At 43.5% G+C, this 24,756-nt stretch overlaps 1 protein-coding gene across 1 annotated transcript; it reads left to right on the top strand.

Annotated features, from left to right (window-relative positions):
• Positions 1–439: 439 nt before the first annotated feature.
• Positions 440–23,545, top strand: LOC137258899 (uncharacterized). The gene is made up of 10 exons (XM_067796596.1): positions 440–532; positions 1,489–1,662; positions 4,539–4,588; positions 6,842–6,906; positions 7,756–8,004; positions 9,149–9,325; positions 12,187–12,279; positions 12,488–12,626; positions 20,515–20,989; positions 22,106–23,545. Exons 2-10 carry the CDS (start codon positions 1,499–1,501, stop codon positions 22,239–22,241), a joined length of 1,548 nt encoding a protein of 515 aa, XP_067652697.1. The 5' UTR covers positions 440–532; positions 1,489–1,498; the 3' UTR covers positions 22,242–23,545.
• Positions 23,546–24,756: the final 1,211 nt, after the last annotated feature.

Here is a 24,756-nt window from a genome sequence, read left to right on the forward strand (position 1 = left end):
ACAATTCTGCTCAAGAATGATGTGTAAGAAACATCAGCACAGAAACTTCCAACTAGAATAGTAAACTTCCTGTAATCTTATAACTCGAATAATCTTTTCATGACTAACTTGTGTTATCGATAAACAATTACCACATTTCCTGAAGCCCTATTCATTAAAGAGAAGACAGCCAATAAACACTGATCGAGCCCCAAAATGAAAGAGGACAGAAATATGAAATGTATTAGTCGAGGGAGACTATATAGAGATTATAGATTATCCCTGATTAGTCACGTAGTACAGTATCTAAAATTTACATTGAGAGACGAATGTGATGCATTCCTTATATGATTGCTTGCTGGTGTTTCTATGGACTTGGTGTTTAAGCGACTAATTGTTCAAAACAGGTACAACAAATCCTTTTCCGATCTAACTAAAGATTCTTCTTTTGCAGGACCGCACTTCGTGTCCGGGACACAACTGTAAACAACATGGATGCGATTTCTATGCATTCCTTGACAATGTGATAACGGCATGACATATATATATAAAGGTAGCTATTTAGATATATTAGGAGCACAATAAGTTCCAGGAAATTGCCCATATTAGTTGTGACCTAGATCAATACTATGCCAGGCAAACAAGTGTGTGAGGGATTACTGATATTAATCAAAGTTGACCGAAGTTCCACGACTTCAACCTCATCAGTTACGTGCATCAGAAGCACGTTCCAACACACATATAGTATTTTTCATTAACTTCAGTTGTCTAATGCAACAATACTTTTTATCACTGTTGAAGTTATTTTACATGTCTTGTATCATTTATGTAGTGTGAGCAAGTTACACCCCATGAGATCTGTTTGGCCCCTTTACTGCTCTGTGAAATGTGTATTACCTGCAAATTAGCGCAGATTATCATGTCTTCTTAGTTCATCGCATCTCAGCAGCATTATTTTCCACAACCATTCCCAGCATTTGTTGTAGATATATTATAGAGAGGTAACCAGAGACCATGTAATACTATATTATGGCCTCTGAGGTACTTAGGCAAGTGTATATTTTTTGTTTTTATGGAATCATTTCTATTTTCCAAAAACTTCTCAAACTTTCCTTTATTTCTTCTCAGACCTGTGTAGATCCAAGTTCAAAATGATCTTCAATAAACCATGCTTGTTGTAAAAGCCACTAACAGGAACAAGTGGGCAGGCTCGCTGACTTAGTTGACACATGTCATCAATTCCAATCTTGTACAGATTGATGCTCATGCTGTTGATCACTAGACTGTGTGGTCCTGATTTGATTACTGACATACCGCAGCCATATTGATGGAATAATGCTGAGTGCAGCGTAAAACTGAACACCTCTCTCATTATTTCCTGTCATGTGGTTGACAGGATTATAAACTATATGATGAATGTAGGAGCTAATGGTAAGTTAAAAATCATAGTTACCCTGGTTACAGACAGTTTCCTGTTGTCTGACAGTGTTCCTTTGTTGATGTCAATAGGTGAGATACAATGCCTGCTAGTGTACCGACCACAGGGTCTGTTGGCCTAGAGAGCCAGTCGACCGCCACACTGATGGAGATCATCTCCAAGCTTCGACAGGAACTACTGCAGAGCCGATCTGAAACACAGAAAACCACGGACAGTCTCAATTGTCTCATTTCACTTGTGAAACGGTGAGTTGTTGGTTGTCTTTGGCTTTTATGTTGATAAACGTTCACCTTTAAATCAAAATTGATCGTTCACAGAATTTAGGTCAATTCACAATTTCTGATTAATACTGAGACTGTTTGATTTGAATTGCATAGATATATATTTTTCATATCTTCTACTTGTATACTTTGTTTGGTGAAACAAGTGCCGTTGGATATTTGGAAGCAGATGAGGGAAACATGTCTTAAATCCATTTTAAGTATCACAGGGGATGAATTTGTTTGCAGAGATTAAAGGGGCGCTAGTCCAAAGCAATTTCTGTGGACTGGGCTTTTGCTTTTGTTATTGGTTTTCTCCTATGAGTGCCAGGAATTTATCCCAGAAATCTTGACTGATTTGCAATCTCTGCTGCACCACCAGCAAAAGCAACTGGTAGTATACTGAGTGAGTGAGTTAAGTTTTACGCCGCTTTTAGCAATATTCCAGCAATATCATGGCGGGGGACACCAGAAAATGGGCTTCACACATTGTAACCATGTGGGGAATCGAACCCGGGTCTTCGACGTGACGAGCGAACGCCTTAACCACTACGCTACCCCACCGCCCCATTGGTAGTATAAGTGTACTTGGTCCATGATAAAACATGAAAACATTTTGAAGTTTGTCTTCATCTGCCAGTGTTTAGAAATGTTAGGACTGTAAAATTATGATGTCATCATATATCTTTCTCTTTTTTCTTATGATCCTAATTAGTTTATTATTTTACTTGTATGGATTTTGAGCCTTAAAGGTCACATGCAACAAAAAAATCATAGATGATTTAAACACAGTTATCACTTGTTCATGATATATAAAACGCATTAGTCATTGTGAAAAAACAAGTAAACATAATTATAAGCATATAATTGCAAATCTAAAGTGCAATATTTTGTTCTTGCGTTTACCTCCATCGAAACGAAGCGGTCGCCATACCGAACCCAGTCTGAGCTGGTAGGTGTGATCTCATGTGTAACAACGCCTTGTTATTGGCCACTGGTTCATTTGCCGATACACTTAGCCAGCTCTTTGTTTATGACTTGTAAGCCCGATAGGTGTGAAATTCAAATTGCATGTGATCAGTGATTGAAGCATCCTTGATATCTCCAGGGTATACGTTCCAACAAGGCTCTACTATACCCTGGATGCATCCGTGGCTCAGACCGATAAATTTATTACCTCCCTTGGCTGGCTTTTCATTCAATCAGGTGTCTACGCTGGGAAGTTGAGTGAACCAATCACAACACGTTTTCGCTTTCAAATGATCTAACCGATTATACTTGGCTGAGCAAACCATGCAGGGGTTCTCTGAAAGAGGTAGAAGGAGTTTTTGCACATACACATGTATTTTTCTAAACGTTTCAGACCTAAAAAATTAGTGAATTGTTTGAACTCTGATTTTGCAGGATTTTTTTCATCATGTTTTTTTTTCAACTTAATAGGTTGAATTGGCATTTTCGATGTTTTGTTTCGGTATGTGCATTCTGAAAGGTATCAGAATCTGCAAAGTTGTGTTTTATGTTGCATGTGACCTTTAATGGAAAGTACTTTATCTGTGTATAGTAGATTCATAACATGACTGTAATCTTGACATTTTATAGACTGCCAGCATGAATCAAATTTAAACACATGCCCTGTAGTCTGTTTGCAGTGAAAACGTACCGATGAATTTCAGTTTAAGCACAAACATAAATCAAATAAAGTGAAAGAATAGGTGGACAGTAGCCCAGTCCCCATGTGCATCATGGTCGAGGGATCAGAGACTGAGCAGCATCCATCTGATATTCATAATCAGATTGTGGCCTGAAACATTAATCACTGTGGATCAGTACCGCTTTAAGCAACAGAAATATTGTTCAAGCATCATTGGTTCCTAAAACACTTATGTGGCAGATATATACCGTCACAGGTGCTGATACTTCTGAAAACAGTGTGTGATATACACAGGAAAATGTAATCTGAAGTGTTTTTCATGAACAGTACGATTGGCCTTAAAGCTGGCAGTGATTACAAACAGGATATTAATTTGGCGATTACAGCACATGATAGAGATTGAGGGCCATGAAGGTCATCAGTGCATTTGGTGTAAAAACATTCATCAAGTGTAAGAACATAGCTAATCTGTGTGTCAGTGGAGTGTGGATTGTTGCTCTTGTGGTCTTGTCTGTTGTTTACTGAGTCTTGCAAAAATTGTGCTTCCAGTGATTATTGTGACATAAAGCACCATTCACCCTTTAGATCAATGCTCATGATGTCAGTCACTGGATTGTGTGGTTTAGACTGGATAATTTACAAACATCAGTCATATATCTGGAAAATTACTGAATGTGGCGTTAAACAAGATTGTAATCCAAAAGTCACAGTGTTCTGTAATCTGATAGGCTGAAAAACATGATTGAATCATATTTGATTCCTGGAAATTGCAAGAATATTTATATTAGATATATTGCACACAATTGATTTGTTGCATCATCAGCAGTGGTGACGTCCTTCAAATCATATTGTGATGTGAAGTCGCAGTGATGTCACAAATGAGCAGTTCCAAGTGCTACCATGGGAACCAGCTGATACGGCCAGCTGATGACTCTTCACTGCAGTACCCATGCTCGATGTACATGAGTGAAGACAGTAAAACTCATGTGAGCCTTTTGGTTTACTGTTGTGTTTACAATGTCGATAAACATCATGTCATGCCCATTTTTGGGGTGAAGTATGGGAATAATTCATTTGAAACTTCTGGCGGATACGGTCGGTTCCAAATGAATTTCCATGCTTCAAATACTCAGTAACACCCAGGAAATTGGCCAACACATCACCTGAATCAACAAATTTGAACACAATTAATACTCTTCCTTTCTTACAGTGCATGGCATGGAGAGACAACTGCTACATTGCATTTGGCAAATATTGTAGGTAAGAATCATGCCTTGTTTGCAGTTTCATGACCTTTAGAGAACAGCCACTTTGTTTTTCTGTCAATGTTTGGTGATAAACCCACTTTACTTACTCACTAATGTGCAGTCAGACGTGGAATATCCGAACTTCAGATATTTGAATACCTTGGTTTCAGAACATTCTTCACAAAAAAATGAAATTTTTAGGTACAAGTTACCTAGTATATCAAGTTGTATGTTCGGTTTTCATATCTGAATGGTCATTTTTGGTAACAAAACTGCCAGATATGTACAAATTTGCATCGTATATCCAAACGCCAAGGTTGCCTTTGGCAAGATATCTGATGTTTTCCACTCCTCAACAGTGCTCTCTGCATTGACCTTTGATCAATCCTATAACAAAACCCAAGGTCTGTTGTTGGCAAGGTATCAAAGCACAAAGTCTATCTTGTCTACCGCTTGCCAAAACATTGTGCTGGCTGCTAATTAATTAATTGTTTATTGAATATTTATCACATGGCATGTATGTTAATCAGAGATGAAACCATTAAAGTTTGACATTGAGTTGACACTGATTCGAATTGTTGATTGATTAAGCACAAATAAAGAAGTGTCAGTCATTGTGCATTTGAGCAGGATGGCTAATACTCCTGCTAAATGTAAACATTCTGTCATTATAGTCGGGAAAAAGGAAGAAATTTGCATGTTTAAAGAGGCTAATCCCAAAGCAAAATTGTACACTGTAAAACAAAATTTTGCCAGGACTTTCGGCCAGCACCAATCATCAATTAAAAACTTTTCATGGTGTTCTATGCTATGTAATTTATGTTATTTTATGTCATGTTAAGATATTGTGTTAAATAAAGATGTAGTTATGTTTCAATGTTATTTTTAATTGTTTCCTATTCAGATATCCGCATGATTCGTTTGTCCAAACAATTCAATAAAGAAACAAACTGTTCGGATAAACGAGGTCTGACTGTATCAATGTGTATCTGTATTTGGGACGTGTGTCTGTATTTATGCTGGGGTATGTATGAGGTCTGCATAGGTATTGATAGAGGAAACTAAACGACCTTCTGTGTAATGCCATTTGGTATCAAATGAGTGAAAGTGAGTTTGATACTAAATCTGTCATGAGTTAAGTGAAAATGGTAAGTGGTGACTCCAGGAGGGCAACTTAGCTAATTGGCTATTGTGAGAATACGGAGCCAGCAAAGGGAGGTGATAAAATTATCAGGCCAAGCCATAGATGCATCCAGGGTATAGTGGAGATTTATGCGAACGTACACCCTGAAGATATCGAGGATGAATTATAGGTGGAAATGACTTAAATTTTTTATTTAGGCTGGTTGCCCAGCACTGACTCTTTAGTGAGAGAGCAGGAAAAGTAGGAGGATAACACGATGACGTGGTACTTCACTTTAAAGTACATAAAAGTCTGGTAGTCTGAGTCTGTAGGAATTCAGGAACGATGGGTGACATTCTCTGTGGACAGCCATTAAGTAGACAATGAAGTGTGTGATGTGTAATGGAGTATGTCCTGGTGCCGTCACTTACCTGGGTGTAGTTGTTACAGCAGCTGAGTGTGAAGGTAGCAAGGACTACCGGAAGCCAGAGGTTCCTGACACTGGGGCAGCTGATGTTGGTTCAACTCTTGACTTACTGTAAACCTCCTTCAACTGTAGTCACACGTTGTTACATGTGAGAGTCAGATTGCCACAGCTGATGTTGGTCAACTCTTCACTTACAGTAAAACTCCATCAACTGTAGTCACACATTGTTACTTGTGAGAGTCAGACTGCCACAGCTGATGTTGGTCAACTCTTCACTTACTATAAACCCAGGGTCTTTGTCTGTAGTCACATGCTTGTTTGGAAAATAGGGATGTATTTCAGTATGTTACTCTTCCAAATGCAAACTTAATGATATGTTGACAATTTTGTAGCAACAACGCTCTTGCCTTCAAGACAACTGAAATCAACTCTACCATTGCTGCCATCAGGACAATGAATAGCATCTGCTGACTGAAATTCCTTTTCCTTTATATTGTTGTGATGTGTTGGTAACACATAATTTCTGGTGATTGTGTCGTCACATGTATGTGTGTGTAAGATCTGCATGTTTGATTTCTGTGTATGACTCAGACCATCTGTGTGCAAGCTTACGGTAAATCATGCGCAGACTTGTAGTAAATCAATTCAGTCAGATCTTCATCAGACACAGTGTTTAATTATTGACGGATATCTTATTAGGTTGGCCATTGTTATAGGGGCACCAGCGCAGGATGCAGGAGAGACTGCACGGTTTGGACTACTCAACCCAGGTAGTGGGAAGGTGAGGCTCGTTAATGATTCAACACAGATTATGATGGCCATGTCAGGTATCTCAGGTGTAGCTCACCTGAACAAGTGAGGATGTGGTGAGTGTTGTAGCAGCTACTGACTGTCTGGACTTGTTTGTTGTGTGACATCATTTTCTGTGTGGAACAAGAGAAGAATAATATACTGAACAGCAAAAGAAATGCAAGTTTAAGAAAAATGAAATGTCTTACAAGTAAGTGTTCATGTTTATGTCTTAAATTTAAAAACTTGACTAAAAGCCAGAGCTGCATTTCTTTTGTTGTTCATTATAGTTGTCATGGCATTGCAACACCGACTGTTTATGTAGTAACAGCAGTAGCTCTGTCTGAGTTTGTATGTCAGAGTGTATATCAACTTTTATTGTCTAAAACTGTGTTCCACATGAGATATTGCTTGTGTGAGATCATACGATATATCGTAGATATCATTTTGGGAGTAGATTTTGAACAATGCCCTAACAGTGCTATGATGTCACAATCCTATGACATCACTGCACTGCAAGTTAAATTGTAGTACAGTGTTAAGAGATGTACATTTTTCTTTGAAACCTTATCATGAATGATTTGTATTTGTAACTCTAACTAATTTGTAACTGATTGATATCAGTAGATATAGACACTTGGGTGAGATTTTCTCTGTATATCAATGTATATTTCTGTTCATGTATTTGTTGATCAACCAGTTTTTATGTGTATTTATTGATTAGTTTATTTATTAAACATCTGTTCATGTTTCAGCTGATGTGCCTTGCATATATCAGTTAAGATCCACATTTGCCTGGGGAGATTGATGAGATGTGATGTTTTATTGATGATGTTTCCAGACTCGTGCGGTATCCCACTGGGAGCGTATGGCCATGAAGTTGCTACAGAGGGAGTACGAGGCCGTGCAAGAAGAGATCCATCAACGCCAGATGGCATACCTGGAGAACCGCACCAAGTACATGACGGAGGTGATGGACAGTCACCAGCACGACATGGCGCACTACAACCTGCTGCTCCATAAGCGTGTCCACAGTGCAAAGGGGCCGGTGGAGGACATTGACAAGAGGTTCCTCAGGACCTTCACAAAGGTGGGAGGGTATCTTGGGTACTAAACAGGTTGTATGTGTGTTGAGAGGGTAGTGAAGTAGTGGAGGACATTGACAAGAGGTTCCTCAGGACCTTCACAAAGGTGGGAGGGTATCTTGGGTACTAAACAGGTTGTATGTGTGTTGAGAGGGTAGTGAAGTAGTGGAGGACATTGACAAGAGGTTCCTCAGGACCTTCACAAAGGTGGGAGGGTATCTTGGGTACTAAACAGGTTGTATGTGTGTTGAGAGGGTAGTGAAGTAGTGGAGGACATTGACAAGAGGTTCCTCAGGACCTTCACAAAGGTGGGAGGGTATCTTGGGTACTAAACAGGTTGTATGTGTGTTGAGAGGGTAGTGAAGTAGTGGAGGACATTGACAAGAGGTTCCTCAGGATGGTGTGTCAGTCTAGTCTCTCCTTTCTCTCTTTCCCTCTCTCTCTGTCTGTACCTATCTCTTTTGGAGGTCAATTCAGAATCCTCACAATATTCTGGAACAGAAGCTGAGGTGGACTGTGAGATAATTGCTACAGTTAGGACACAGAGGCATAAAACAGTAATCTCTTGTTTTCTCTTGAATAATTTAGTGATAGTGGAAAACATTTACAGCGTATTAATATAAATAATCAATAGTATGGAGGTCAAGGTCATGACTCTACAGAAAAAATTATTAGGACGTTCTTTAATTCCAGGTACAAAGGTGCTCAGCGAATCTAGTGTACAGTATGTAATATTACTCACTTCACCAATAAAACAGTGTAGAAACAGTTACTGGAACTCATCCTGTGACCACAATGCTCACAGCCCTCTGCCCCATCTTTGTCTTCATCACACCATGTGTCAGCTATACTCCTCCTTTTTCAGTTGAAATTCAGTGATGAGATCTTTATCTGTGTATGTTTCTAGCCATAATGCACAAAGAGTTGTCAGACAAACTGATTTTGTTTGAGTTCACGTCATGCTGTAGTATATATTTCTTCAATGCGAATGGAGTGTCCTTTGTACCCATTCTATTGTTCACTTTCAGGACACAGGATATTTCTTGCCTTTACTTATCATGGAGGACAGTATTACCCAGCAGTTTAGTGCTGGGATAGCAAAATAGTGTAGGTGTGCATTGCCATTGATTGTTGTTTTTTATTTGACAGACCGGATTGAATGGGAAGCGTCCACCTAGTGGAAACCGCAATACTCGATCAAAATCAGCCGGTGTTCAGCGAACTAAACCTAAGGCTCAGGACATTGTTGAGCAAGCTGAGATGACACTGAGGGAGCTGGTCGTACAGCCAAACTCAGGCATGACAACAAACATCAACACTAGCAATGTGGGTAGAGGCATTACAAGCTGTTAATCATAGACTAGAGGTGATACAAGCCATTACTGTATAAATAGAAATCATAGAGTAGAGGCATATTCTTTTTTTAATTTTAAATGCCCTGAAAACAAATACAAATGCAGTGTAGTTTAGTGTAATCCTACTTAACATGTGTTTTCATTACTGATGAGATGTTCTCACACCCGCCACAAATCCTAATGACCAACCTGAGTGACATGCGTCCATAGTGTTTTGATGGCTAATTAATCAATTCACATCAAATGCCTTCCAATAGATTAAGAATGAAATCATGTAGTGGTGTGGTGAACGGTATTGATGTGACACATACACATGCACGTGTGCACAGATCTTTCCGTCTGGATAACTGGATCAATTTTCAATGGAAATCCATGGGAATGGTTTGAAAATTCGCCATCCGGGTCCGGAAGTGTAGGGTCTGGTTAAGCGAGTACAATTAATGACCGTAAGTTTCATTTCACATGAAAATCGTGCGGAAGGCAGGGTTTCCAGACAGGTGGGGGTCCGAGTAAATGGGGTTCTACTGTACACAGAAATCAGAGCATAGTGGTGATACAAGCCATTATAGCTAAAATGGATAGAATTATCAATAACATGCTTGCACATTATCAGAAATGAGCGGGCCACTGTAGCCTGATAATGCTCGCTAAATGCTTGATGACGGGCCATTATCAAGCCCGTTGTTAGGTGACATCATAAGTAGCTCAGCTGTTGAAGTGTAATCACCTATGGCTCATTTGAACTTTAGTTCATTTTTGACATGGCTCACATTCGCCACATGTACCTGTGCCATTATTCACTTTCTTGCCTGTGCCAACCATAACAATTGTGCCATAAATCACAACATACAGCAAGGAAAATATCAACTGGAAGTCTTATGTTGTTGAGCCCTGAAAACAATGGCACCTGATAGCATGGGCAAAGGTCAAGGTCAAATGTCACTCTCAATAGTGACATCATCTGTGTTGTTCTATGACGTGTCTATATTTGTAAAAGGTGTGTCGGTGACCTCCATCATTTGTTGTTAGCAGTAAATGCTTCTAAACCAATGCCATTGTTTTTGTTATTTTATTCAAAATTCTATTCATTTTAGCTATAATAACGGTAGCACTATTTTTCAGGGGATTATCATTTGCAGGTGCTCTCGGTCTTTTCAACTGCACTCCTTCGTCAGGCAGTAAATGAAAGACCTAGGACTTCTGCAAATGATAATGCCCTGAAAAATACCTTTACCCTTTAATTACGGTATACACAGAAATCATAGAGTGAACCAAACATTCAGCTAACTTGCAATCTGTTTTTCATATCTGCTTACCCATGACATCAAGCTGTGTTTGTCAGGGCTGGATTGTTGCTGACGGGGTTCAGTGGGACATTTGTGGACTCTAGAACACAAAACATGGTCATCCATAGTCTGCTGTAAGGATGTTTACACATGCTAAAAGATGTCACAGTGCAGAAAGCAGGTGTTGTCCGTCACTGATTTTCCCCAAAACCCGCCAGAACATCTTGGTGAACAAAGTCATGGAACATGTCAGACATGAAATTGTTGTTCCTCTGGAGGTACACTGGCTGCAGCCTGTGGAGCATCAGGAACATGTCGGACATGAAACTGTTGTTCCTCTGGAGGTATGCTGGCAGCAACCAAAGTAGCATCAGGAATATGTCGGACATGAAACTGTTGTTCCTCTGGAGGTATGCTGGCAGCAGTCTGTGGAGCATCAGGAACATGTCGGACATGAAACTGTTGTTCCTCTGGAGGTATGCTGGCAGCAGTCTGTGGAGCATCAGGAACATGTCTGACATGAAACTGTTGTTCCCCTGGAGGTATGCTGGCAGCAGCCTGTGGAGCATCAGGAACATGTCTGACATGAAACTGTTGTTCCCCTGGAGGTATGCTGGCAGCAGCCTGTGGAGCATCAGGAACATTTCTGACATGAAACTGTTGTTCCTCTGGAAGTATGCTGGCAGCAACCAATGCAGCACCAGGAACGTGTCGGACATGAAACTGTTGTTCCTCTGGAGGTATACTGGCAGCAGTCTGTGGAGCATCAGGAACATGTCTGACATGAAACTGTTGTTCCTCTGGAGGTATGCTGGCAGCAGTCAGTGGAGCATCAGGAACATGTCTGACATGAAACTGTTGTTCCCCTGGAGGTATGCTGGCAGCAGCCTGTGGAGCATCAGGAACATGTCTGACATGAAACTGTTGTTCCTCTGGAGGTATGCTGGCAGCAGTCAGTGGAGCATCAGGAACATGTCTGACATGAAACTGTTGTTCCTCTGGAGGTATACTGGCAGCAACCAATGCAGCACCAGGAACGTGTCGGACATGAAACTGTTGTTCCTCTGGAGGTATGCTGGCAGCAGTCTGTGGAGCATCAGGAACATTTCTGACATGAAACTGTTGTTCCTCTGGAAGTATGCTGGCAGCAACCAATGCAGCACCAGGAACGTGTCGGACATGAAACTGTTGTTCCTCTGGAGGTATACTGGCAGCAGTCTGTGGAGCATCAGGAACATGTCTGACATGAAACTGTTGTTCCTCTGGAGGTATGCTGGCAGCAGTCAGTGGAGCATCAGGAACATGTCTGACATGAAACTGTTGTTCCTCTGGAGGTATACTGGCAGCAGCCTGTGGAGCATCAGGAACATGTCTGACATGAAACTGTTGTTCCTCTGGAGGTATACTGGCAGCAGTCTGTGGAGCATCAGGAACATGTCTGACATGAAACTGTTGTTCCTCTGGATGTTTGTACTTCAGGCATTATGTAATGATAGAGTCCATGTTTGAAGGGTCCAATATATGTATGTGGGTGTGGATGTTGTAGGCGATGTCCGGCCTGTGTGATGCCGACCCTGACAGACAGAAAGTAGATGACCGCTATCTGTCCACCTATGATGACCCCCAAAGATATGCCCAGGTCAGTATATGAGACAGATATGTGAAGGAGAGTATTTCTGCAGGTTAGTATATGAGACAGATCTGTGATGGGGAGATTATTTCCCTTTATTTGTAGAGCAATCTGTTTGACTTGAATGTTGTCTTTGTGGTAGAGCAATCTGCTTTTACCTGAATCCTGTGTTTGTTATAGAGCAATCTGTTTGACCTGAATCCTTTTTTTGTTGTAGAACAATCTGTTTGACCTGAATGCTGTATTTGGACCTGACTCAGTGCAGCGTAAAGCTCGACCTGTGAGTGCTGCCTTCCAGAGGGAGAGGGACACACTTCGGTCTCGACCCCGCAGTGCCTGCTCAACCAATGGGGACAGTAAGTATATGTCAGTTTCAGCTAGCAAATAGACCTACACCTAGTAGCCTAGTAGCTCAGGTGCAGATCAGTGAGTCATTGTTGTCGGTTGTCAGCCAGTAAGTAGAGCTACATCCAGTAACCCTGATGCAGATCAGTGAGTCATTGTTGTCAGTTGTCAGCCAGTAAGTAGACCTACATCTGTTAACCATGCTAGAGATCAGAGAATCATTGTTGTCAGTTGTCAGCCAGTATGTAGAGCTACATCCAGTAGCCCAGGCATAAAGTTGTGGTAAAATCACACCACAGTGCATTACAGACCATTGTTGCTTCAATCATTACCATGACAACATCATCAGTTGAGATAATCCTTGATGTTTAAGGCTTGTACAAGGCATACATTCTTTCTCAGAAGTCCTCCTTGGGGTACATATATAGCATTAAACTGTCCATTTAAAATGCCTACGACAGTTGTAACAATATTGAATAAATATTTTACAAAACAAAAAACTCATTTTTGTCTTGTGAGATTACCCCTACAGGGCCTCTACCCGGGCCCTTTCACAGCCAAGAGCAGGTAACTCTCGCTGTGTACCTCATACCTCACTTTTCATGCTGTCGTCATAGGGGACAGTTGTCCATTCAGCAGCTTTCATATTTAGAGGAAGCTTACGAGTTTGAAGAGAAAAATGAGTGAGAAAGCTACCAAAACCATATGTATGGTTCCTTTTTAACGCACAGGCGCTATTAGGAATTCATATTTCACTCTTTTTGAATCATGAAATGTTGTAACTTTGAGTGGTGGCCGTGGTCTTCAGCCATGTGGCTGACAAGATGGCGGTCGGCACGTACCCTGTGGTTATTTTTTCCAGCCTAATTTTAGGTGTGATTGTAAATACAAACAGGATATTTGTATGTTTGTACCCCACTTTTCCATGGTTGCTATTGTCCGTTTTTGGTAAATAGCTTCATTATTTAACAGTTAAATATCACCCGTGTGTAGTATTGTTTCTGTTAAATACTCATGTGTTTGTTGGATTGACAGGACTTGCTATTAGTCATAGCACAGTTCTGTTTTTTCCAGTTCAAGGGGTGCGCTACTTGTAGCGCTAAACTTCCTCCACAGGATAGGCATCTTGTGTGCCTTCGTTGCCTGGCGGAAGAGGGTCTTGACGAGCAAGGATGTACATAGCGTCGGGCCGCTCGGCTCTGCTCGGGCCTCTCTCTCTTACGGATGTTCCCTCGACCGATACCCCGGAGCTATCCTTAGATGAAAGATCTGAGGTGTCGTTCATGGGGGGTTGCGTTGAGGAGATCATGGAGGAGGGGGAGGACCGGGGTGGGCCGAGCGAGTCTTCCTTTTCGCTCCTTCGTTGAGGCAGGTTCGGGAACGCAGAGCTTCCATCCTGCCTCAGGTCTTGTTGCTTTGGCGACACCTGAACCCGAGGAGTTCCGTCTACCGGGTATGGCATTCGCCCCAGTCAAGGTGGCGGATTCTCGGCTTCGCATCCTCCCTTCCATTTTGGGTTATTAACCCTCTTCTCACAGGTGCGTGGTCGCGTTTCGATTTACCGGAACTAGACCATCGCTACCTCATGGGTGATCTCAGCTTGTATAACCCTCCAGTGGTCGACGACTGTATCTATGCATCGGTCGCCCTGGGGGGTTTGTCAGGCAGCTCTTTAGCCTCGGCTAAACAGGGGCGACGCCTACCACCATTTACGTCTAACGTTACTGCCCACAAATCAGCATACCTTTCGTGCAAGGAGCAGTATCGTAACGCAGCTCAGTGTCTTAAGGTGACAATACACGCTGCATACACCTCACTGTTGCAGGGTCAGCTTGTGGACAGCGGGGGTGTTGAGGAGGAGTGTACTTACACTCACACAGCAACTTACGGAGGTGCAGTCTCATCTGTCGGCAGTTATGGGCCTCCGTAGGTTGTGGCTGTCTGTGGCACGCTATTCGCCAGCCACTCAACATGCGCTCATGTCACTGCCCTTCCGGATGGGGTCTACTCTCGTTCCGGGAGCGGTATCGGTTGTCCAGGAGGCCGCGGAGACTGTGTCTACATTCAAGGAATCCAAGCCCTTGCTAGAAAATCCTCACACATCTTGTACACAGCCCTTGCAGGCGCGGAAGGGCAAGGGCAAGGGCAAGGGCAAGGGCAAGGGCAAGGGCAAGGGCAAGGGCAAGGGCAAGGCTGCGGCGCCCCAGCAGCCTTTTCCGAGGAAGGGGAAGTCGGCCCCGACTTCCCAGTAAGTCATCCTCCGGAGCCCTTGCAAGTGAACCCGAATCAAGCAGTCGGAGTACTGCCGAAGTCGGGTATTCATTGTCTCCTGCCAAACCTCCCTCTGGGTGGCCGCCTTTCTCATTTCCTGTCAGAATGGGAAAAGGTGACCTCCAACCCCTGGGTCCTTCCCACACACAGGGACGGCCACTTACCACAGTGGAAGAGAAAGCTGCCTCCCTTTTCTGGGATCCGTTGCACTCCTCTGCCGGTAGTTCCGGAGAAAGCCGTGGTTCTCTGCGCCGAGGTCCAGTCCTTACTGGACAAGGCGACCATTGAGGTGGTTCCGGGGGGTCAGGAACAAGAGGGATTTTATTCCACTTATTTCCCGGTCACCAAAAAGGACGGAGGGTTCAGGCCAATTCTCAATCTATAAGGTCTGAACAGTATACTGCAGATACCGTCATTCAAGATGGAGACACCACGGTCAGTGATCTCATCTGTAGAAGGAGGCGACTGGCTTACGTCCATCGACCTCAAGGAAGCGTACCTGCATGTCCTGATGCATCCCGAGTTCAGGAAGTACCTGCGGTTTTCCTTCGACGGGGGATCAGTTTCAGGTGCTTCCCTTTGGCATCGCTACGGCTCTGAAGGTATTCACCAAGCTTATGTTAATCCCAGCGCAAGTGGCCAGGTCACAGGGCAGGTGTTGCCACCCGTACCAGGATGATTGGCTTCTACGAGCACTTGCTGCTCACTTGAGTCGAGACGCAACATTCGCGGTAATGTGTATTCTCGCCAGGTTGGGCTGGATTATCAACCTCAAGAAGTCGGACCTAGTTCCTACACAGCATCTGATCTTCTTAGGCGCACGGTTCGACAATTCCTCGAGTCCCCCTCGGCTTCTTGGTTTGGCTCCAGTTGCTAGGCAACATGGCAGCGATGGTGGACATTATTTGGAGGGTGTGGTTTGCGGATGTGACCCATTCAGTACGCTTTGGCGCGGATGTGGTCCCATGGCCAGAGTTACGAGATGATTCTCCTCACTCCAAAGTGGCTACTTCCTCATTTACGGTGGTGGACAGTGGTAGGGAATCTATCAAGGGGGTTGCCCCTGGACACTCCCTCACCAAGTTTCTCGATTCAGACGGACACTTCCCTCACAGGGTGGGGCGGCGTACTGGGCGCTCAGTCAGTTTCGGCTCTCTGGTTACAGCACGAAACGCGCCTGCACATCAATGTGATCGAATTGAGAGCTGTCCGGCTAGTGTTCCAACACTTTCGGGAGACGGTTCGCGACTGTGTGGTACGTCTAGAAATGGACAACCAGACGGCAATGACCTATAACCTGAAACAGGGCGGTACAGTTTCTCCGTCCCTCCTAGAGGAGGCGTGGCACTTTCTACAGTGGTGCAACCGGTTCAAAGCTGGTTTCCGGTCTCAAAGCTGATTTCCGGTTATGATAAGGTTTCTGGCACTGCCTCCTGTCCTTTTACCCTTTCGACCGGACTTACTATCTCAGAACGGAACGCCGCACCCGAATCTCAGGATTCAGTGGGTGGCCTGGCCGCTGTCCGGAATCGCCTCTAAGCGAGCAGAATTCCTGCACAAGTTGCAGACACAATTCTGGCTTCGCAGAAGGATTCGACAAACGTTCAATGTGAGGATAGATGGGCCTGTTATGCACCCGGGTGTGTCGACAGAGGGGTTCTTGATCCCTTTTCTTTAACTTTAGTTGAAGTACTGGAATTTTTGCAGTCCCAGTTAGAGTCAGGTCTAGCCGCGTCTACTATCAGGGGCTATTCAACAGCCATTTCGGCGTTTCATATTCCTGTCGACGGTGCTCTCTTGGGGCAGCACCCTCTTGTACAGCGCTTTTTAGCAGGTGTGGATAGGGTCCGTCCGACTGTCTGGCGGATTAGTCCTCCGTGGGACTTGTCAGTCGTTCTTGACTGGTTGTCCGGTCCTCTTTTTCACGAGCTATGGTCTCTTTCTCTCCAGCTGTTAATGTGGAGGGCTTGTGGTGGTAACATCCGGCAGGTGGGTGGGTGCAATGTCAGCGGATCCTGCCCTGACCGTCTTTCACAAAGACAGGATCAGTATTAGACTGCCAGATTCTTACCGTCCTAAGATCGCAGGCGCTTTTCATGTTGCAGCGCCTATCGAGCTCCCTAAGCTCATGCAGCCTCCCTCATCCGGTACCTCTCTTGACGTGCTCACGTCTTAGATGTCCGTAAGACCCTCAGGGCTTATATCAAGCGAACTGCTGATATCTGAAAAGATAACCAGTTGTTTTGTTGTTATGGTGGGGGGGAGAGCTGATCTGCCGGCAAACAAGCAAACCATATCTAGGTGGCTTGTCTCTGCCATTTGTATGGCGTATACTCATAAAGGGTTTACAATCCCTAATGGGTTAAAGGCTCATTCTATTAGGGCAGTGGCTACGTCACAGGCTTATGCCGCGGCTCTGCCCATTGAGGAGATCTGCTCAGCATCAATTTGGAGCCAACCGAGCACGTTTATCCGTCACTACCAGCTGGACAAACATTCACGTGAACGTGCTCGGTTTGGCGATACAGTTCTCACCAGTGGGCAGAGTCGTGATTCCCCTTGCTGAGGGAGCTTATGAGATCTCGACTTTGTTTAACATGACACGTTCCAGGTGATGGGTTTTCATGAAACCATTCTTTTTTATTGGTGACGGGTACCCTCTGGTAGTGGTATTTTTAAAAAAAAAAAAGAACTACCTATAGACGTTTTTTCACTTTAGCGTCAACATACGCTCTTATTCACCTTTGCACTGTTATTACCGACACTGCTTCACTGGTTTGGGGGAATATTTACAGTGTATGGCACGAGGTGTTGTCATATGTCCATCACGTTTGGGGTTTGTTGTCGATTGGCTCTTTCGGCCCTATATTTGCCACGCCCCCACCTGATTGACATCAGCAGTTTGGTGATTGGGTAAGTGTATTTCTCTATCTCTCGCAGCTTCGGCAGTGTGTGAGAATGTGAGCAGGGTACACATTAGCAGACAGAATGCCTCTCCTGACTCACGTTCGTTGGGAGTCTGTCTTATGCTATATATGTACCCCAAGGAGGACTTCTTCTGAAAAAGAATTATACAAACCTTCAGAGGTTATGAATACTTTGAAGAATGTCCTCCTTGGGGTATGACCACCCACCTCCCCACATTCTGTGCATGAAAAGTGAGGTATGAGGTACACGGCGAGAGTTACCTGCTCTTGGCTCTTAAGGGGCCCCGGTAGAGGCCCTGTAGGGGTGGTCTCACAAGACAAAAATGAGTTTTTTGTTTTGTAAAATATTTATTCAGTATTGTTACGACTGTCGTAGGCATTTTAAATGGACATTTTAATGTTCTGTATGTACCCCAAGGAGGACATTGTTCAAAGAATTTGTAAACTCTACAGGTTTGTATAAATTTTTAAACGTATCCTATCCTTGACATTTATCTACCTCCACTTCGGTGTCAGCCGATTATGAACCGTTAGAAGATAAAGACTTTGAGCATGTTACCTTTGAGACCTTATCCTTCTCACTTTGGCTGCTGCGGCTCGTATTTCTGAGGTGCATGCTTTGGATGTCTCTTGGGTTCGTTTTGAAGGTCCACTCATGCAAAAGTCTCTCGCGGTTTGAGGTGGGGTGTCCCCGCCAAGAACGAGTTGCCAGGTCTACATTGGTGGGCAGAGATGACACTTAAGATTTATCCTTGTGCATGGTTCCTGCCCTGTGGATTTATCTACGTGCCTCTCAGGACTGCCGCAGGCTACACAAGAGACTCTTCATTCTGTTGTCCTCAGCCTCCACTTTAGTAGTCTTTCATATGACGCTAGCATTCTGGATGGGGTCTACCATCCTGCGAGTATACCAGGTTGTGAACCTCCCTCCACCATCGACAGCAAGACCTCATGAGACATGAGGGCTTGCCTCCACTATGGCGCTTCACAGGTACTGTTCTCTCCAGAACATTATGGCAAGATGGTTTTTGAGGTCGGATACGGTGTTCGCATCTCATTACCCTTGGGACCTCTCCGTAACAGACGTGGAAGGACCTCATCAGTTTTGCCCTCTGGTCCTGGCACAGCATTTGTCATACCTTAGTACTTTTTCATATGGGCTAGATCATTCTCACTTAGGGATCTAGTGCGTGTTTACACTGTCATACTGGAGATGTGCCAGACTGCAGGACCAGTCTTGTGTTACAAGCAGAGATGATCGACATCCTGCTTACTGACAATCTACTCTCAGTTACGTCAATGAAGTGTTGATTTCTGATTAGTATATGGTTTTTGAAGCATTCTGCTCCAAAGTCCTTTCTCACCTTTGGTAAGTTAGGGAGAGTGGTACGGACCGTTTAACTATTTGAACAACCAGGCTATTCCCTATTTCACCGCTTCCAGCATGTGTCTGTGGGGGATAGTTTCGAAGCAGGGACTGGCCAGATCACTGGGGTCATCTGACAAAATTGTTGGGCCGCGGGGTGTTCTTGCCAGACTATGTCCATTCGCCTGTCAAAATGTTGCAGCTGAAAACCATGTTAACCCAGGAGCACCCACTCCTTGGAGTTTTGTACCGTGTAAGCCAAGGGGTTATCTGAAGCAACCCATCACAAGTGTGGAGTTAACATACCAAGAGTTGATGCTTCTCCTGGCCTCCTTGTGTTATGCATACTCTTGTTGGCAGAGTTGTCAGGGTAATCAGGGTAATCTATGGCCATCCAGCCAACTGTGGAATATTGCATAACACGTGAGATAGGAAAAGTTTAAAAGTATGGAAATTTTAACAATAAATTTATATACTTATCCTATCTCACACTATAGATGCATGAGTGGCTGAGCATGCTGCACAAGCTTAATGATGATTGTAAACCAAAAGTCACTGTGTTCTGTAATGTAATATGATTGGTTGAAAAACATGATCTAATGGTATTAGATTCCGGAAACTGCAAGACTACTTACTGCGTACTGACACATAGAAACCTCGCAAACAATTGTTTTGTTGCGTCATCAACAGTGTTGACGTCATTCAAATCATATTGTGACGTGAAGTTAGAATGACGTCACAAATGAGCAACTCCAGATGCTACCATGGGAACCAGCTGAAACGGCCAGCTGATGACACTTCACTGCTGTACTCGTTCTCGATGTAGACGAGTGCAGACAGTAAAACCCTTTGGTTTACTTTTGTGTTTACAATGTCGATAAACATCATGTGTTGGCCAATTTCTTGGTGTTATTGAGTATTTGAAGCACGGGAATATTTCATTTGAAACCTCCGGCTGACGCCTTCGGTTCCAAATGCATTCCCGTGCTTCAAATACTCAATAACACCCGGAAATTGGCCAACACATGATGTTTATCTCCTAATTGACAGGTGTTGATATGAGGGTAAGGGCAGAGGTAGGGTGGTCAGAGGCCAACAAGTTTGATTAGCTTAAAGCACATTCTACACATGGTCGGAGAACAAGAAGAGAGCTGCATAACATGAGATAGGATAAGTATATGCATAAACAATTTATGGTTAAAATTTCTGTTCCATATCCAAAGATACAAAAGTGAGTTTCTCTTTTTATTCCATGTCAAAAAACAGCAGACAGTTGATATTAGCCATGGTGACCCAAGTCCAGTCAGGAGCTACACATGTAATGTTTGTTTGCAGCTTTTATCACCCAGAAGTTTGAGCGCCCCTTGAAGTACGAGACAACTCGACCTGTGTCCTCCAGGGAAAATGGCAGCCAGCTGAGACAGAGGCGACACAGTGGTACAGACAAACAGCGTGTACACAGTGCCACTGTCAGACAGCAACACAGAAACCAAGGCCACAGGCGTTTTTCTTTCAGTGAGGCAGAATCAGTAGCACGAGACCAGAGCGAGGAACCAACACCAGCACAAGAACATCAGATGAAACCAGAGGCACAGGGGACCTCCCAGAAGCATCTCTCGGCAGAGCAGATCGCAGCACGGACACGAGCAGCCCAGTTGCAGCAGCGGATTGATGCCGTGACAAAGCCACCGCCATGTGTGGAGCAATTTGAGCAGGAGCTGCAAGAGATGAGCTCCCTGGAGAAACAGTTCCGACAGTCGACCCTGCAACTGCAGAAGAAGCTGGGTATTGATGACAGGGGCCTGTTATGGTGAGGACCAAGTGCAGGAGTACACTGTCAACCTCTTGTGAGAGTGACTACCCTTTGTTGAGATATGAAACATCCATGAAAGGAAATTGCATTGGGCGAACCCAGTCTGTTATATTGTTATTACTAATATAATGAACTAGCTATTAACAATTTGATTGATGTTAACCTGTATTTTGTAAAATGCAACTTGTTAATCTAGGGAGCCCTGGTAGGCCTAGAGATGCAATAATAGTGTCTAATGAGTACCTAGGGTTGATATTCCATGTGATATTTAATGATGTCCATCTTCCCTCCACCTGTACAATAGGACCACCTCTATACAGCGGAATAACTGTCTCCCCTCCACCTGTGCAATAGGACCACCTCTATACAACAGGACATCAATCTCCTCTCCACTTGTACAATAGGACCACCTCTATACAAGACAGCAATCTTCCCTCCACCTGTTAAATAGGACCACTTTTATATAACAGAATAACTGTCTCCCCCTCCACCTGTACAATAGGATTACTTGTATACAACAGAACATCTTCCTTCCACCTGTACAACAGGACCACCTCTATACAACCATCTTGCTGGCACCTGTACAATCGGACCACTTCTATACAACAGATCTTCCCTCCACCTGTGCGGTAGGACCATCTTTATACAATCATTTTCTCTCCACCTGTACAATAGGACCACCTCTATACAACCATCTTCCCTTCACCTGTACAACAGGACCACCTCTATACAACAGGACATCTCCCACCTCCTGTACAATAGGACCATATCTGTACCATAGGTTAACATCTCCACCTTCACCTATACAATAGGACCACCTCTATACAACCAACTTCCCTCCACCTGTGCGGTAGGGTCACCTCTATTCCACCATCCTCTGCCTGTACAATAGGACCTCCTCTATACAACAAGACATCTCCCACCTCCTGTACAATAGGACCACGTCTATACCATAGGTTAACATCTCCCCCTTCACCTATACGATAGAACCACCTCTATACAACCATCTTCCCTCCACCTGTGCGGTAGGACCACCTCTATACAATCATTTTCTCTCCACCTGTACAATAGAACCACCTCTATACAACCATCTTCCCTTCACTTGTACAATAGGACCACCTCTGTACAACAGGACATCTCCCCTCCACCTGTACAACAGGACCACCTCTGTACAACAGGACATCTCCCCTCCACCTGTACTGTAGAAGCACCATTTTATGACAGGACAGCATCTCCCCTCCACCTGTAGAATAGGACCACCTCTATACAACAGGACAACATCTCCCCTTCACCTGTACGGTATGACCACCTCTACACAAGAGGAAAACCAAGCATGTGATATAGTGCATTCCGTCCAGTTGGGACTGAGTGATTTTAGTTTTAGACGGTTTTACCAGTATTCCAGCAATGTCATGGTGGGGGACAGCAGAAATGGGCTTCACACATTGTACCAATGTGGAGAATCGAACCCAGGTCTTTTGCAATACAAGCAAACACTTTGTCCACTATGCTACCCCACTGTCCTGTTGAATGAACCATGTATGTGATATAGTGCATTCCATTCAGTTACGCTGCTTAAAGGAATTTACAGCATGTACAGTTTGTGCCTCTTTAGAAATTGTCATTAGCTGGATTGAGTCATTTTACTGTAAACAGCATATCTGATTGTGAGTCATTTTACTGTAAACAGTATATCTGATTGTAATACCCTGCTGTTAAACCATGACTGGATCTTTTGACATTGATGTTGCCCCAGTTATGGTTAGTAACTCAGAACACCGTTTCTTGCCATAAAATGAAATTACACATTCAATTCAAAATTGCTCCTAACAGATTGTATGTATTTGTGGTAATATTTCTTCGAGTTTTCCATTTTATCTGAGCATCTGCGTTTTATCATTTTATCATGACAGACATGTTGTTTCCAGTCACAGGACCAAATTGACTCACTCCCTCACTGTGTCTTGAAAACACCTGACAGTTTCCAGGTCAGTAGCCCACCCACCCAGTGTTCAAAACACTGTTTAGAGCATGGCAACTCATTTTCCAACATCTTAATGTATGTTCTGTATGAATCTGCTTTATTTGTAAGAGATGGTGATAGGCAGTGCCTTACCTCAAAACATTTGCTGTTCATCAGCCTAACATACATTCAACCTCCCTGTGAACAGCTGATCCAGACTACTCAACTGTTCACATATTGAGTTGGTGAAATGTACCCAGTCTGACTGTGTTCACATAATTGGTGATGAGTTGGTGAAGTGTAGCCAGTCTGACTGTGTTCACATAACTGGTGATGAGTCATGACGTGTACCCTGTCTGACGGGTCACATAATTGGTGATGAGTCAGTGAAGTGTACCCTGACTGTGTTCACATGATGAGTCAGTGAACTGTACCCTGACTGATTTGTGTCTTCACACCTTATCCTATAGAAGCCTGATGCATGTATCTATGAATGTGTTAATGTTTTAAGTGTCTTGTTTAATATATAGTATTTGCTGAATTTTATGTTTTTGAAATGCAGATATTTGTAATAAACAAGATTGTTTCAAGGAATGTGATTTTCTTCATGGACGAATGACAACATCTTTGTCACATCTCTCTCTTGAGTTGCAGTGTTATGAAGGAAGCAGAGCAGAACAAGGTCTTCACACTGTTCCACTGGACAATGTTATTGTGAGCTTTGATATATCAACATACAGTATGTGTCCAAGACCTGCATACCTTCTTTCCACACAAAGCTGATGTGTAGCAACACTGGAATACATACCACAGTAGCATCAAACCCACTGCAGCAGGACAAAATAGTTCAACCTACCCAGACAGCATCACCCAACTCAGCATGACAACATTTTCTAGGCACATAACGAAATTGCATACAAAAATTTAACATCTAAATTCATCAGACCTGTGTAGACACATAAGGATTTAAACTCAGAGATTATTGACATGTATCCAACATGCATGCACGTGCCGCGTTCCGTGACGTCAGTGGTTTCACCTTGAGGTGTTCAATACTTTGTTGCATGTGCATTCCGGGAAAGAGAAACAACAAATGAATGCCACATAATACTGTCGCTTTGGAAAGCTCAACCCCTGCAATCGTTCAGAAAATTATAGGGCTTTTGAAATGCATAGCATGCCACGGCTAATGTCTACACGTCATGAGGCCATTGGGATGGTTTGTGGGGGGGGGGGGGATGTCTCAACGACAAGTGGATGCACATTTCCACTGCTACCGGAACACCATTTCTGCACTGGTGAGACGCTACCACATTCTGGACGTCCACGTGTAACAGGACAGATAGATAAGGGTGACCCATTTTTGCCACAGATTTGTCGGAACAAACTTAAGTTCTTACTCAAATCTCAAACTGGCCAGCTATCAACGACATTATAAAGAGGATAATGTGAGGCCTGAAAGGATAACGTGCAAACACTTGATTCCTCCGACACGGTTTCCAAAGGGTTGCTGCAGTCGATCAACCCTCTCTCAACCCTAGCCGTGTTTCTCCGATGGCGTTGTGCCCTCCTCCTGTACGCCATATTTATCTCAAATAATGACTTAAGTTGCCTACCTAGCAGACTCAAATAATTTAAGTCTTTAACTCGAGTTGAGTCGAAAAAACTCAGTTTTGTTTGAGAAATGCATTTTATTGAGTTTTCTCAATTTTGAGTAAAAACTCAGACTTAAGCCTGAAAGCAGACTTAAGTTTGTTTCAAGAAATCATCGCCAGACCACGACTTCCTGGCACACGACCTA

The sequence above is a fragment of the Haliotis asinina genome, chromosome 12 (assembly GCF_037392515.1).
Source record: "Haliotis asinina isolate JCU_RB_2024 chromosome 12, JCU_Hal_asi_v2, whole genome shotgun sequence".
NCBI classification, from domain to species: Eukaryota; Metazoa; Mollusca; class Gastropoda; order Lepetellida; family Haliotidae; genus Haliotis; species Haliotis asinina.